This window comes from Malurus melanocephalus, unplaced genomic scaffold, assembly GCF_030028575.1.
Source record: "Malurus melanocephalus ecotype Western Australia unplaced genomic scaffold, MMel_1.1 scaffold_605, whole genome shotgun sequence".
Lineage (NCBI taxonomy): Eukaryota > Metazoa > Chordata > Aves > Passeriformes > Maluridae > Malurus > Malurus melanocephalus.
Window position 1 is genome coordinate 13,845 of NW_026623837.1, and position 12,886 is coordinate 26,730.

At 44.9% G+C, this 12,886-nt stretch overlaps 3 protein-coding genes across 5 annotated transcripts in view; 1 reads left to right on the plus strand and 2 right to left on the minus strand.

Moving 5' to 3' along the window:
* The window catches only part of LOC130583604 (carbohydrate sulfotransferase 5-like), a 9,977-nt gene extending 8,584 nt beyond the window's left edge, over nucleotides 1-1,393 (minus strand). The window contains exons 1-2 of the mRNA XM_057383067.1: nucleotides 838-1,393; nucleotides 432-584 (exon numbers count right to left, since the gene is read on the minus strand). The gene's annotated coding sequence lies outside the window, so the exon portion shown is untranslated. The remainder of the gene's footprint in view (nucleotides 1-431; nucleotides 585-837) is intronic.
* A 1,849-nt stretch (nucleotides 1,394-3,242) lies between these two features.
* On the minus strand, nucleotides 3,243-9,041 carry TMEM231 (transmembrane protein 231). Of its 3 annotated transcripts, XM_057383069.1 has the most exons (8): nucleotides 8,826-9,041; nucleotides 8,580-8,749; nucleotides 7,850-8,032; nucleotides 7,414-7,542; nucleotides 5,906-6,049; nucleotides 5,525-5,606; nucleotides 5,283-5,393; nucleotides 3,243-4,403 (listed from the first exon to the last, which is right to left on the minus strand). In XM_057383069.1, exons 1-8 carry the CDS (start codon nucleotides 8,965-8,967, stop codon nucleotides 4,219-4,221), a joined length of 1,146 nt encoding a protein of 381 aa, XP_057239052.1. In that variant the 5' UTR covers nucleotides 8,968-9,041; the 3' UTR covers nucleotides 3,243-4,218. The 3 variants fall into 3 exon arrangements, with proteins under 3 accessions (XP_057239052.1, XP_057239053.1, XP_057239054.1); XM_057383070.1 differs by lacking the exon at nucleotides 7,850-8,032 and having other exon boundaries at nucleotides 3,254-4,403; nucleotides 8,826-9,040; XM_057383071.1 differs by lacking the exons at nucleotides 7,414-7,542; nucleotides 7,850-8,032 and having other exon boundaries at nucleotides 3,254-4,403.
* A 368-nt stretch (nucleotides 9,042-9,409) lies between these two features.
* On the plus strand, nucleotides 9,410-12,829 carry GABARAPL2 (GABA type A receptor associated protein like 2). Its single transcript, XM_057383081.1, has 4 exons — nucleotides 9,410-9,595; nucleotides 9,883-9,938; nucleotides 11,243-11,415; nucleotides 12,246-12,829. The coding sequence occupies exons 1-4, from the start codon at nucleotides 9,562-9,564 to the stop codon at nucleotides 12,334-12,336; spliced, it is 354 nt and encodes a 117-aa protein (XP_057239064.1). The 5' UTR covers nucleotides 9,410-9,561; the 3' UTR covers nucleotides 12,337-12,829.
* Nucleotides 12,830-12,886: the final 57 nt, after the last annotated feature.

The window sequence follows — 12,886 nt, forward strand, 5'->3', positions numbered from 1 at the left end:
TTTTTTTTTTTTTTTTTTTTCCTGGGATACTAAAAAGAAAGACAGAAACGAGATTTGAAGAGTTGTCTCTGACTGGGAAATCACCAGTCCTAAACACTTTTTAATACAATGAAATATACCATACCTTTAATTATGTGATAATTAAAGTTCTTTTGCTAAAAGGTACTGTTTCATTGGGGAGATTTGTTGTATGTTTTTAGAGGGAAAGTTGTCCGACCGAAACAAACGGCACTGTCAAGGCATAGCCCTACGACACCTATTTCTCCATGTACTGCAACTGAAGATTATGATATGTTTTCAGGTACTAGAAATTCTAGTGTTGAAGAAGTAATGTCCGCTTAGCTGCAATTTTTGTTAGGAACTTTTACTACGGCAAAACTGCGGTGACAAAGAGACACGACACTCGCAGTAAATGAAAGCTATTCACTTACTTGAGAATCTCTGTCCGCACCGGTACAATAGCGTCCTCAAATTCAAACGGTCCGAGGACGATTGGCCTGAGGTGCGCACTGCGTGTCCCACTGAAGCAACTGTTGCAACTAAGAAATAATGACAAAGGTTTCCGACCACCATGTCACCTCTACCTAGAAAGAGAGGCAGGACACAACAGAAATAATGGGAAAGGGCTCTCTAAAGCACCTTATTTCACCATCTAACTCCTACAAACGAAACCACCTTAACCCGAATCGGCCATGCTCTCCAGGGGGAAAAAAACCAAACGCTCACACAAACACAAAACCAAAAAAATCCCAACTAAACAAACAAAATACACAAAACAAACCGAAACAAAAACAAACAAACACTTAACAAAAATAGGCTGATTTTCGATAGCTTTACCTCTGTCGGTGCGACATCGGCTCCGCCGCAACTGATATCACCGCTACACCGCCGCGAGCAGAGGCGTCTGTGATCGGCTCAAAAACATCCCCTTTAAAGCACCGTTGTTTGAGACCGGAAAAAAAGGTCTGACCGGGACTTCCAGTCCTGTCGAATACCCGCACCCCCGCCCGCACCAGCTTGCCCGTAGCTTCCCGCCGCCTGCCGCCACCGCCGCAGCTCCGAGCTGCCGACAGACAATGAGCCGCTTTCAGACGTGGCCGAGGCGCCGCGGCAGCGGGAGGGGCCCGGGAAGGAGCGAATCCGCCCCACTCCCACAGCATCCCCGAGCAAAGGCGCAGCCTGGCAGAGGCGGTCCGCTGGCCTGCCCCCGCCCAGCACCGGCCACCCGGCGCCCGACCGATCGAGTGCGATCGGCCCGACGGGGCAGCGATGCCCGCTCCGCAGCCAGCAAGGATCACCCTGCGAGCTCCCGGCACGCAGAGTCCCGGCTGGCTCGCCGAGCGCGGCTCGTGGCTGCACCGCCCGGCCTCCGCAGCTGCCAGCACCCCGCCGCCTCTCCTCCGCGGGGTATCGCGTGCTTCGGGCCGCCCCCTCCCCCGGCCTCCTCCTCCTCCTCCCTTCGCTCCTGCCCAGCGGTCCCCACGCGCACAAACCTCGGCCGCGGCCGCATCCCGCTCGCCTCACGCGGGTAGAATCAGAGGGTCATGGCCTCTGCGAACGGACTGCCCGGTGAGTTGACGAGCGACGAGGTGGTTTATTTTGTCCTAGTGCCACCTCTCAAAAAAGACTCCTGAAACATGGCGCTTACACGGCCATATTCCCACATCAATTTATGCATAGGACTTTTAACTTAAAGCTGTTTTCTTTTTCCTTCTTACTAAACCTTTATTGACCTAGCAAGCCACCGTGTCTTTCTTCATGAAGAGCATTTAGATAGCTCTGTCCTGTATACACAGAAGATCTATGTAGTAGCACTGCGGTGCGTGGCAGCAGTTTTTGGGATTTTTGGTTGCTTGGCAAACTAAAGCAAGAATCCTTGCAGATAGCTTCCTGAGAAAGGCTTTTCCTTCCCAAACCTCTTTTAATGCTAGTTGCAGTGGATCCACAGGTCTATTTTTTCCCCATGTAGTTTACTGCTTAAGCTATAAAATCTTGCCTAACCTTTTTCTATGGCTTGCCTACTTACAGAAATACAATGTCTCTTCAAGCTTGAGAAAGGAGTCAGAACTATGAACCAAGAGCTATGTTTAGTAAAAAAATTGATCCAGGAAGTTAATGCAGCAGAGGTATCACAGGGTTTTTTCCCCTTCTCTGGTCACATCTGCCTTTGCGGCTTCTTTTACCCTGCATTTGGTCATTAGTCCTGATCATGAAATACCTCTTTTCAAAAGAAATGGAGGAATGGCTTCAGGTCATACCAAACAATTACATGCCACCTGCAAAATAAATAACTCTTTTAACAYATACAGTTCTTTGCTTAAGTTACTGTGGACAATATTTGCCTGCTTTCACATAAAGGTAAAGAGAATGTGACGGGTATTTTTCCCTGTATTTCCCGAACTAGACCTAATCTCCAATTCTTAGTTCACATGCATTCACTGAACTGTTGCTTGGAGAAGCATCACTGKTCATAATTTAATGTGAAAGCCTACAATAGGAAAGTGAGATAGGGATTAAAGGAGTCCCCCGATTCTGTGGCCTTCTAGCATTAGTCTCTTCCATGCTCCTGTCGCTGCCTTAAACAGACTTCTGTTCAGCTTGGAGGAAAACGGTTACACATTCCACTTTGGTGGGAGTAGAATATTCAAACCCTTAAACTGTGGTTCTGTGGTCTCTCCAGAGATTTTTTACCCCTTGCTTATTAGGCCCCCTTAATGCTTGTGTAGACACATATCAAGTTCAGTCACAGAACTTACTTGTCTGAAAAACTGATTTTATATTTGGTAAAGATCATCTTCACCAGAATGAACTCCCCAAATTAACTCACGCAAGCGCTGTCACTGCTGCAAGGGAGAAAGGCTGGAACTACGGCACACCAAATAGATGTCAGCTTGAGATACAAGGTTGGGGAAACAAGCTCACGGGCCCCTTTGCTCACGCTCTAAAAGCAGTAGACGGTTACTTTGACTCTGAAGATTCCGATATGAAGCCAGTTATCAGTAGTCCTATGCTGACGCATAGAGACTTCAAAGATGCAAGAGCAAAGTGGAGACTTCTGGGAAAGGTAGCTCTCCCCACTGCCGGGATGCCAAATTCTAGAGGACGACGGCCAAATGGTGGTGTAGTGCTGCACAAGTTGCTCTTTTGTATTTCATAACTGCACCGTGTCTTAAGAGTTCCAGACAACCAAAGACACTTAGAATTTACTGCAGAATTCTAGTATTTAGAATTATTTTACATTCCATCCTGCCACAACATTGCTTTGCTACAATTAATTCTTTAATGCAGAAAGTGAAAATATAATGGACATTTTGTTGTTTTCTCTTGTGAGCTTTATTGGCATAAATGTAAGCCCAGAAAGAGAAAATCAAATAATCTTCCCTACTACCACTGACATCGAGAATGAGGGATACAGTCTTTCAATGTGTACCAGCTGATTACACTTTTTAACCGTTCTAAGCTGTTTAAGTTCTAAAAGTAATTATTCACTTGCTTTGAATCTCTGAGGCTTCTCTGGTACTACATTTTCTAGTTTTCTTCAAATAAATACGAGGATTCTCCGTTTTACTATTCACAGTTTAAATRGTCTAGCGCTACGGTAACAATGCCGGTAGTAAATGTTTGTGCAAACTTTGCGCACGCTATCGCCCACAACCCAGTTTCTCACATCAACCTTGAATTTATTCATCGTCCAATTTAAGAATTCAATTGCTGAGTATGTATAGCCACAATTACAGAAGTGCATCTCTGACCTTAACTCATCCATGCATTTTTTCACTTTTCTTTTTCATTTCATAGTGCACATAGATGCATGTACAAATAACTCTTCACTGAACTCTAAGRCTGCAGTGAAGTAATTTACAAGTAGTAAAAAGAGTTAATGTTTTTACTTTTAGCATATTATTTCCAGTTTTCAAGGTGGTTTTCGGAGCACGTTCCCGACGCAAAAAAATAGTTAGGCTTTTCTTTAGCTGTCAAAAATATAATTTTCTTCTGTCCCAAAGCAGTGTTGCAAAAGAAATTAGATGAATGAACATGTGTTTTAAAAAGGAAGCATGAACAGAACATATCTGGAACAAATGTACAAAATTCTGATACTCCAAAGCAAGAATAGAACATAAAACTATAGAGAATAAAAGAGAATATAGAGAGAATAAAGAATAAAGTCACGTAACTGTTTTCGAACTGCATTTCTATAAAGCATTCTCAGACTTCTCCTCAAGACTGGTGCTGTTTGTAGGACAGTACTGGAGATAGCGGGAGAACTGGTGAKACTGGAATCGTAGTCAACACCTGATTCTGGAACAAAAACATCTTAATCCTACCAAACACCCAAAGRAAGACAAGGAGGATGCTGACATACTGGATCCAGGCAAATTTTATGATTTCCCAAAATCCCGGCTGATATTTAAAGAAAGTCAAGGAATGTTAATGAAGAAGCTTCTGATGCTACCACTGCAGTAAGTAATCAAAGGAACTCAGAGGCAGAAATGCACAAAACTTGTTAAGACATCAGATCGTCTCACAAATGCTAAGCCTCCGAACCTTAGAAAGAACTAAAAGCCTTCCACCGTGGTAGGTAAACAAAAGCTGGAGAGAATGTCTGTCCTAAAAGACATTTAAACCGCTTCTGGGTAAAGTACCTACTTTGTGCCTGAGTCATCAGAAAGGAGTTATTGCTAATATTCAGGAAGGTAAACAAATCTTGTAAAAAATCTCCATACAGATTCTTCTAAATGCAGGCTTGTCTAAGAAACAGAGCAAAGAATATAAAGATGAAAGAATTCTTTTGTTTAAAAACAAATCTGGTCTGCCTGCACATGGAACAAATGTAATGTTACCACCTCCCAGYGTGGGAGTTATTTGGCGAGATGATCTCAAATACAGCTTTCTAAGGATTTGCTTTAGGACACAGACAACAGTATCATGCTTTGATAGTGGCATCCGTGACAGATTGAGACAGCAAGTAGTGCAGAAGCAAAGCAAGATGTACTAAGAATATTCCCAGAAAATAATTAAGAAACTGCCTTTAAAGGCCTTTGAACTAAAGTTGAAAAGTAACACGGGTTCCCAGTAAAGAAAGGCAAAAAGTGCTAGCAGAACCATTTGGAGGAATGGACAAATACATAGTTCATTCACTCCAACACTGTAGCATTTGTTTAGCTAACGAAGAGAAAGTTTAGTAATGCGTCTAGGAAAAAAACAGTTTTCATCTGGCCTGTATGTGGTGGAGGCTGAAATAATGCAACGCTCTTATGTCACAGTTAATGCAGTTTTCAAAGGATATAAGATAACTTCCACTGGGTAATGAATGGTGGCATTAACGATAAATGGCGTATCTGTTGTTTTTCCAGTCATCCAAACAGGGGTGGGATCTGAAAAGACTGTTGTCACTAAAATAGAGAAAAGAAACATCCAGATGACGGGGCTGATAGGTATTAATACAGAAACCTACCTCACAAAACAACTGCCAGTGTGCTAACTACTGCTGTCCTGTACTTCACAGCTACACATTCAAGCTTACCATTTCTATCCCAATAAGCTGCAATGATGCTTGCTAGATCATAGTCACTTGCAAAAGGACTTGTGCCATTGACCACAGACACCTGTTACGACAAGGAGACACACTTTAATTATTTGTCCGGTCTTCAACACAGTAATTCTACTGAGTTTCTTASACAAAGCAACCATGCCTTTCAAGGAATGCACATAAACATCAGACTGAACATCTTGACAGAATAACTGCTTCCCTGTTTTAGCTTAACAAAAACCCACCTGTTCCAAGTCTTATAGTTAACTCTCTGCAGGAGTACAAATAATTAAGATGTCACCTATGATACTAGGAGGATTAAGAGGGTGTGTCTGTATGCGGGAATCGATGGGGAAGGAAAAAATGTTTTCTTACATTGTATCTGGTATCCAGGCCACAATGGTTAAGTAATTGCCTCTGATTCAATTTCAGGTCTCCATTCACACTGAGCTGAGACCCTGGCACGGGAGAAAAAAACTGAAGAAAAGCCATGCTCTGCATCACAAATGTTGACATTCGCTGAAATTGTGAACACAAAAAATGACACTTTAGGGGGAGGAAGGGCTACACAACACACTTTTCTACCTCTTTGTGCCAACAAATTTTCCTACACGGATTTTTCTATGACTACCAAATTTCAGATCATCATACCAGTCTCAACAAGGAAACACTATATAAAAACGACCTTTTTTTTTTTTTTTTTTTTTTTTTTTTTTTTTTTAACAAAGAACTACCTTAGTTATTGGTTAACTAACTTTATTAACTAAACTAACTTCCTCAGGAAATCCAATGAAGTCTAACAGTCTGTGACTAATGACAGAAAGATTTGACTAGCCATAACAGGTAAAAAGCAGCAACATGACTAAATACAGTCACTGGAGACACACTTAAAAAAAAAAAGAGCAATCAAAATCAAGGTCTTGTACTCTGCAACAAGGACCACATAAAGAAGGCGGATCCTTAGTTCTTCTATCAACCACTCAATCTGAAGGAAAGATTTCACATTTACATTGGAATAAAAGTGTAGTGAATATCGAAACTCTCTGTGATACTAACATGTGACCAAATAGTTCAGCCCAAATTTAGGACTCCTGGGCTTTTATTCTGGGCCTCAGGCTTAAGTATGTTTTTTATACCACACAGCTATGCTTGCTAAGCTTGTYGATCAGCAATCAGCAAGACTCTCTTGGAGAAACTATGCCTAATCTCCTTTCACAACTGCATCCAATGCAACTCTGTATTATTGCTCCTTTCAGCTGTATGCCTAGGTTCTCTGCGCACTGGTATTTTACCTTTCTGTCTTAGGTATTAACTGCACTGCCACTTGAGGTACAATGGCAGCAAAATTGTGATGTCTTGTCTTCTTATAACACTTTCTTCCTGGTCCCAATTACAAGATACAGAAGGTCTCRGCAGATGACTGCCGACGCTTCAATAGCTCTTAAGCAAAATCTGTGGAGTTTTAGGCTGCTGCAAGAGCCTGACTCTCCACCTCAGAAAACAAACTGGCTATGTCAAGACACAGTACTCTGTGGAATGCACATTACTCTGCCTCTTGCAAGTGTCTTAGTTATGTCCAGGTGCCACTCACACTGATACTCACTGCTGTGCATTTCTGTACTGTATGCTGCACTACAGCACAAAAGAATAGAGCTTAGAATTTTACTTTTAAAAAAAAATTTTAGTGTATCAAGATACACATGAGAGCTAGACTAGGAATGACATCTTAGCAGAGGAGGAGAAAATTAAGTATTGGTTAGTAAAATAAATATTTTAGAGAGGACTTTCAGGTGTGGAAAGCTTCTTTTCATGCTTCATATAACCACTACTGGAATATTACAATAGGTCTGCATGCCACAACAAACAGAACTAAAAATGCTCACATAAAGCCGGTAGGAAAAAAGTAGAATCAGCTGAACGCCAACTACACGCTCTGTAGGTTGTAGTGGAAGTTCCAGCTTAAAATGCAACCGATCCATTTTGCCATCTTGATTTTTGTCTTCTTCTCTCGTCTAAAAGATGTGTTTTTAAAGACAGGAATTTCTATTAGAATGAAAAAACAGAGATAAAACCCCAGGGGACCTCCACGATTGCAGCATGCAAACACCAAGGAAGCAAATAAACTGCAGAGTTAGGAATGCAATAAAAAGATGCTTGACTATTTAAAGACAGAGAACTAGAAACAAACAAGAAGCCTGCACTGTTGTCTGTTACACAATGTCTGATAGGCCCTTCCAGGGAGGGTAAGTTTATTTCAAGGTCTTTTCTCCCCTACACCATTCCAACTGTCTCCCCTCCACGCCACAAAGCATGCCTTACTGCTGGATCTTCTGTAAGACACGGTGGATATAGATCACTGATGATCAGGCTTGTGCCTCCTGCCACCGTAGCACGCCTCTTAATGGCCTCTGTATGCTGATTCCTGGCTGTGAGCCACGGCTTGCCATGTTTCTGTGCCAGAATCTTCAGAACTTCAGTTATGTGCAACTGTAGCAGGGTATACTGCCTCGTACAGAGGCAGACAGAAAAAAAACACTGCCGCTGTGGAATGCCTGAAAGAATAATGACTGCAAAGCAGAGCTTATGTACTTCTGAAAGCACGTATCTGCTTCCAAAACCTAGCGACCCCTGGAAACTTCCCATCACAATAAGCCTTGTAGCCAAAGGGGCACAACTAATTTGATGAAAGTAAATTGATGTGCTCACACGAACCACCAGCGGCGCTTACTGACATGGTTCAGTGGCTAAATTGGTAGAGTTTGGTTAATGGTTGGACTTGACCTTAAGGGCTATTTGCACTCTAAGTAACGGTACAATTCAGTTACACCGAGAGGGAGTAAAACGGGACTCGTTAACGATCCAGCAAATCCCGATGTGGGACACAAGGTTACGCATAAAGCTGCTGCTACCTGAAGGCAGCAGTGCCTGACAGGCCACCCGCTCGAAAACGCCGTCAGCATTCGTGCGCTGAGCCGGCTGCCCGTCAGCTGGCCCCACTCTACAGACTCGCTTCTCGCCACTGCAGCCGGGCCGCCGCGGGCAGGCCTACCGACACGAGTGGGACTCGGAGCCGGTCCTCCTGGAGCCTGTTGAACGCTGGAAACGTGCTCCACGCCAAGAAGCTGCCCGGGCCGGACTCGATGGTGGCGACGAAGAGAACCTCGTACCGGAAACGCACAGTGGGCTGCTCCAGGTACGCGTTCTGCTTCAGCCAGAAACCTGAGGGCAGAAACAGCACGAGGTTTCAGGACCGCGCCGGGCCTGGCCGCGCCGCGTGGGATCGAGCGGCGCTCACCGTGGCTCCGGTAGGCCACCAGCAGCGGCGGCACATAGGTGAGCACCGTGATGAGCAACAACGCCAGTGCCGCGGCGGAGCAGAGCCCAGCACGGTAGCGCGTGTAGAGCGCGGGATGCGAGAACAGATCCACGCCAACCATGGCGACCGGCCCGCAGCGCCCGACGGCACGGCACGGCACGGCACGGCACGGCACGGCGCGGCACGGCGCGGCGCGGCGCGGCACGGCACCCGCCCACCGCCGCCTCTGACTTCAGCATTGCCCTGCCCTGGCGGAGCGTCGGATTGACGGGATGACGCGCCAATCAGCGCCGAGGCAACGGGGACAGCAGCCAATGAACTCGCACCGCTGCCACCACGAGCCGCCGGCCGCGGTGAGGAGAGATAGCGCCCGGCAGCGGGATGGGGACAGACGGATGCGGACACCTGTTGGGGCAGCGAAGCCGATGGCTGGCGCGGCTTCCCGTGCCCCGGACGCATTGCGGGCAGGGACGACGGCGGCCTCGCACTCGGCAGGTGACCCCGTGCCCGGATGCCATGGCCCCGCCCCGCGATCCCTGGCCGGAAGCGCGGCTGCTCAAGCGGTTGCCGGGGAACAGGCGAGCCGGAAGTCCCGCCTGCCGAGCCGCTGCTGTTGTTGTGACAAGGATCGTGACAACGACAGGCCCGGCACGAGCCCCCGCCCCCCGCACACGGGCCTCGCCGCCTCCGGCTCCGTTCCTCGCCCACCCGCGCCATGAAGTGGATGTTCAAGGAGGACCACGCGCTGGGTAAGGGTGGGCTTGGGCCAGGCGCTGCCTGGCAGTGGCCCCGCCGCTCTCAGCCTCCCGTGTCGCCATCTGTCCCGGTCGGCTCCCCCAGGCGGTTGTCTTGTGTGTGGGCGGGTAGCCGGCTCTCGCCGAAGGGTGGTGCGATGTCCGGGGACGTTTTCCCCGAAAAGCCTGAGACCCCCTCGAAGGCGGGGATATGATCGCGATCCCCGCAGGTTCTGCTGCCCTTTCGGCCTAGAACACCGGCAGTACTATTACTATGCAGTGAGTAATTGTTTTGTTTACAGAGCACAGATGTGTCGAGTCGGCAAAAATCCGAGCCAAATATCCCGATCGTGTCCCGGTGAGTAACCGAGCCGGCTTCAACGGAGCACTTAGAGGCAAAGGTGGATGAACTGTTTCCATCCTGCCCGATCTCATGAGTTCCGAATAAGTAAATTCATGTTCTTGTTTGTGTCCTTAGGTGTTTTAAAGCCCCGAACACATCTAACTACTCCAGCGTTTCCTCCTCTGCCCCAGTGGTTATTGACAAATAAGCTTTCCAAACAATTCCCAGGCATTTTTATGATTTATCGTGGTCCTGCTTTCTTCTAATGGCAGCTGCAACCCAGCAAACACCCTCATAGTCTTGAAAATTGTGCCTGATCCTTAAAATGATGATGAATTCATGAAACCTTGACCATCTTCCATTCTGGCTATATGAGTTAAATGATAACACTCATGTACTCGATGCCGATGATAACCAGTCATCGTGGGTGAATCTCCCCATGCAAACTCTGTTGTTGGACATGCCAATGCAAGTGGTGACCCCTCCTTTCTGTATAATACCTACCAATCTACTAGTGAATGACCTCTCTTCTTCTCTGCACAATCCCTTTTACCGTGTTTCAGTCTGAAAAGACCACACTTCACATCCTTATGTCACAGCTAGCAGCATGTCCACATTCTCAACTTACTTGCTTGAGTGTAAAATTTCCCACATCCCATCTGACCACATGCTCATTAGTAAGCAAGCCTTTTGATAAGTAACTTCTGTACTAGCACAGCCCAGAGAAGAGTCTTTATTACAGTTGACTTTTCTGCTGCTCAGTTGCACCTACTCACAGGATTTTCTCTAGTTGCAGTCTGGCAAGATGATAGAATCCTTGCTGTTCTCTCTAATGTCAGTTCAGCAGAATACAAAGCTAGCCTCACCGGTACCAGTACAGAGGAAGGATACCTCCCAATCCTTTGCCTACTGCAAAGGACACCGTTAGCCTTACTTGCAGCCAGGGCCACGGTTCCTTTTCAACTTTGGGTCCATATTGCAATAATTTCATGTCACCGTTGTACAAAAAGTTAAATGATGTGCATGCTTTCCTGTCACAGGTTTCTTTAAGGCATAACGCATCTTTTTACCCCACGACTGCCAAACCCAGGGATAGGAAGCTTTGAGCCACTGGGTATACGAATGTAGGTTTCAGCACAGCTGTAAAATCAGGTTTTACAGTGCTGACGCAGTTCTACCTCTCATTTGGTCGCAGTCAGGAAGCCTTTTTGTTCATCCCCTCTGCTCACTGTTGTAAGCCTGTATGAGCAAGCGATCTAGCAAAGCTATCTGTTCATACCAATCCTGAACAGCCTGATCTTCACACCTGCACTTTACAGGTCATAGTGGAGAAGGTCTCAGGATCTCAGATTGTTGATATTGACAAGAGAAAGTACTTAGTTCCGTCTGACATCACCGTGGCCCAGTTCATGTGGATCATCAGGAAGAGGATTCAACTCCCATCCGAGAAGGCAATATTCCTCTTTGTAGACAAGACTGTTCCACAATCCAGGTGAGAGGATATTCGCTTGGTATTCAGAACCATTTCAGCAAGCCTGTGCACATTAGAGGGTCAGTAATGCCACTCTTCGAGGCCGATTTGGCGATTTAATGTGTTTGTCACTTATTAATGTCACTGAAAGGTATTTTCCTCGTGAGTTTGATAACATCTTATTTTTTGAGCTAGGCTGCAAGGTGACTGAAAAATAGACTATTATTTCCTTCCGTGGTAAAAGGGCGAGCTTTGCAGCTGTGATGTTCTCGCATTTGGTTGAGTGCAAGAACACGTACATTGCCAGTGTAAAAAAAAAATTATTCTCAGTTTAATAAAAAAGTTGCACATTAAACATTCAATAGCAAATGCCATAAATTATTCTGAAAAAAAAATCTAAAACAACCTATCAGCTTACAAAGAAATTTTAAGATTACAGACTAGTTGGTGGATTTTTTAAAAAATTATTTTCTTCTATTAAAGAAAAACCATAATTGCTTTAGAAAGCTTTTTCATACTACTTTTATAGAGGAAATAATTTGTTTTCTGCTAAGTATAGAATGTAGCAGAAGCAGCTACTACGACTTTCTACACAAAATACTTATAATAACATTTAAGGAAATAGGATGTCATGTCATTGCGTGACTTAGTACTCTGCAGGGAGTCCAGGCTCATTTTTGTAACTCGGGAGTCAGCTGCTTTTCATATCTCATTTTTTTTTTCTTTTATTTTAATCTATACACAGGTTTACAAGTTTTGGTTTTKATTAATCCTTGTTTATATGAGGTTCTGTTAACACTGGCAACTCGCATGAGCCAAGCAAACTGCTTCTCTTTTTTTCCCCCTTCAAGCTTAACTATGGGACAGCTTTATGAGAAGGAAAAGGATGAGGATGGATTCTTGTACGTTGCCTACAGTGGAGAGAACACATTTGGTTTCTGAATGGTGGGTCTTGGCCGCTGTACCATCCTGCTGTGTATCTTGTAAATAGCTGATCATTTTCTGTTCTGACATCCACAGAAGTTCCTTCTATGTACATGCATTTGTAACTGGATTTATTTCTTAATATATTGATAGGTCTTGTTTTATTAGACTGTTAAATTATATGAAGAGAGTTTTGTTGGGTTTGTGCATTTTTCTTTCTCATGGCTATGAATTCCCAGAGCCTCAGTTCTTTGGGGGATACAGCTGATGGCATTGATTAAATAATAGATCAAAGTCATTGGGCTACTAAAACATGAAGAGAAGAACACACATTTATTCTGTTTTGAAGTGTTAGTTCAAGAAAAATAAAACCAATAAGTTAGTGTTGGGAACACTACTGGTTGGGATTTGCTAGCTTATCCAGAGCAGGAGCAAGATGATCGTGTTGACTTGAGCTAGTATTTTCCTCTTTCTCAATTAACGAACAGGTACAATAAAAATTCTTATCGCAGACTAGCAGTACCGTCATTTCTTTACCCTCATTTTGGCCAGGAGGTTACGCATCATA

Coding starts and splice junctions, on each gene's coding strand:
- GABARAPL2 (XM_057383081.1), top strand. CDS start 9,562: ATGAAGTGGATGTTCAAGGAGGACCACGCGCTGG. Junction 9,596..9,882: donor CAAGGAGGACCACGCGCTGG/GTAAGGGTGGGC, acceptor TTTTGTTTACAG/AGCACAGATGTGTCGAGTCG. Junction 9,939..11,242: donor AATATCCCGATCGTGTCCCG/GTGAGTAACCGA, acceptor TGCACTTTACAG/GTCATAGTGGAGAAGGTCTC.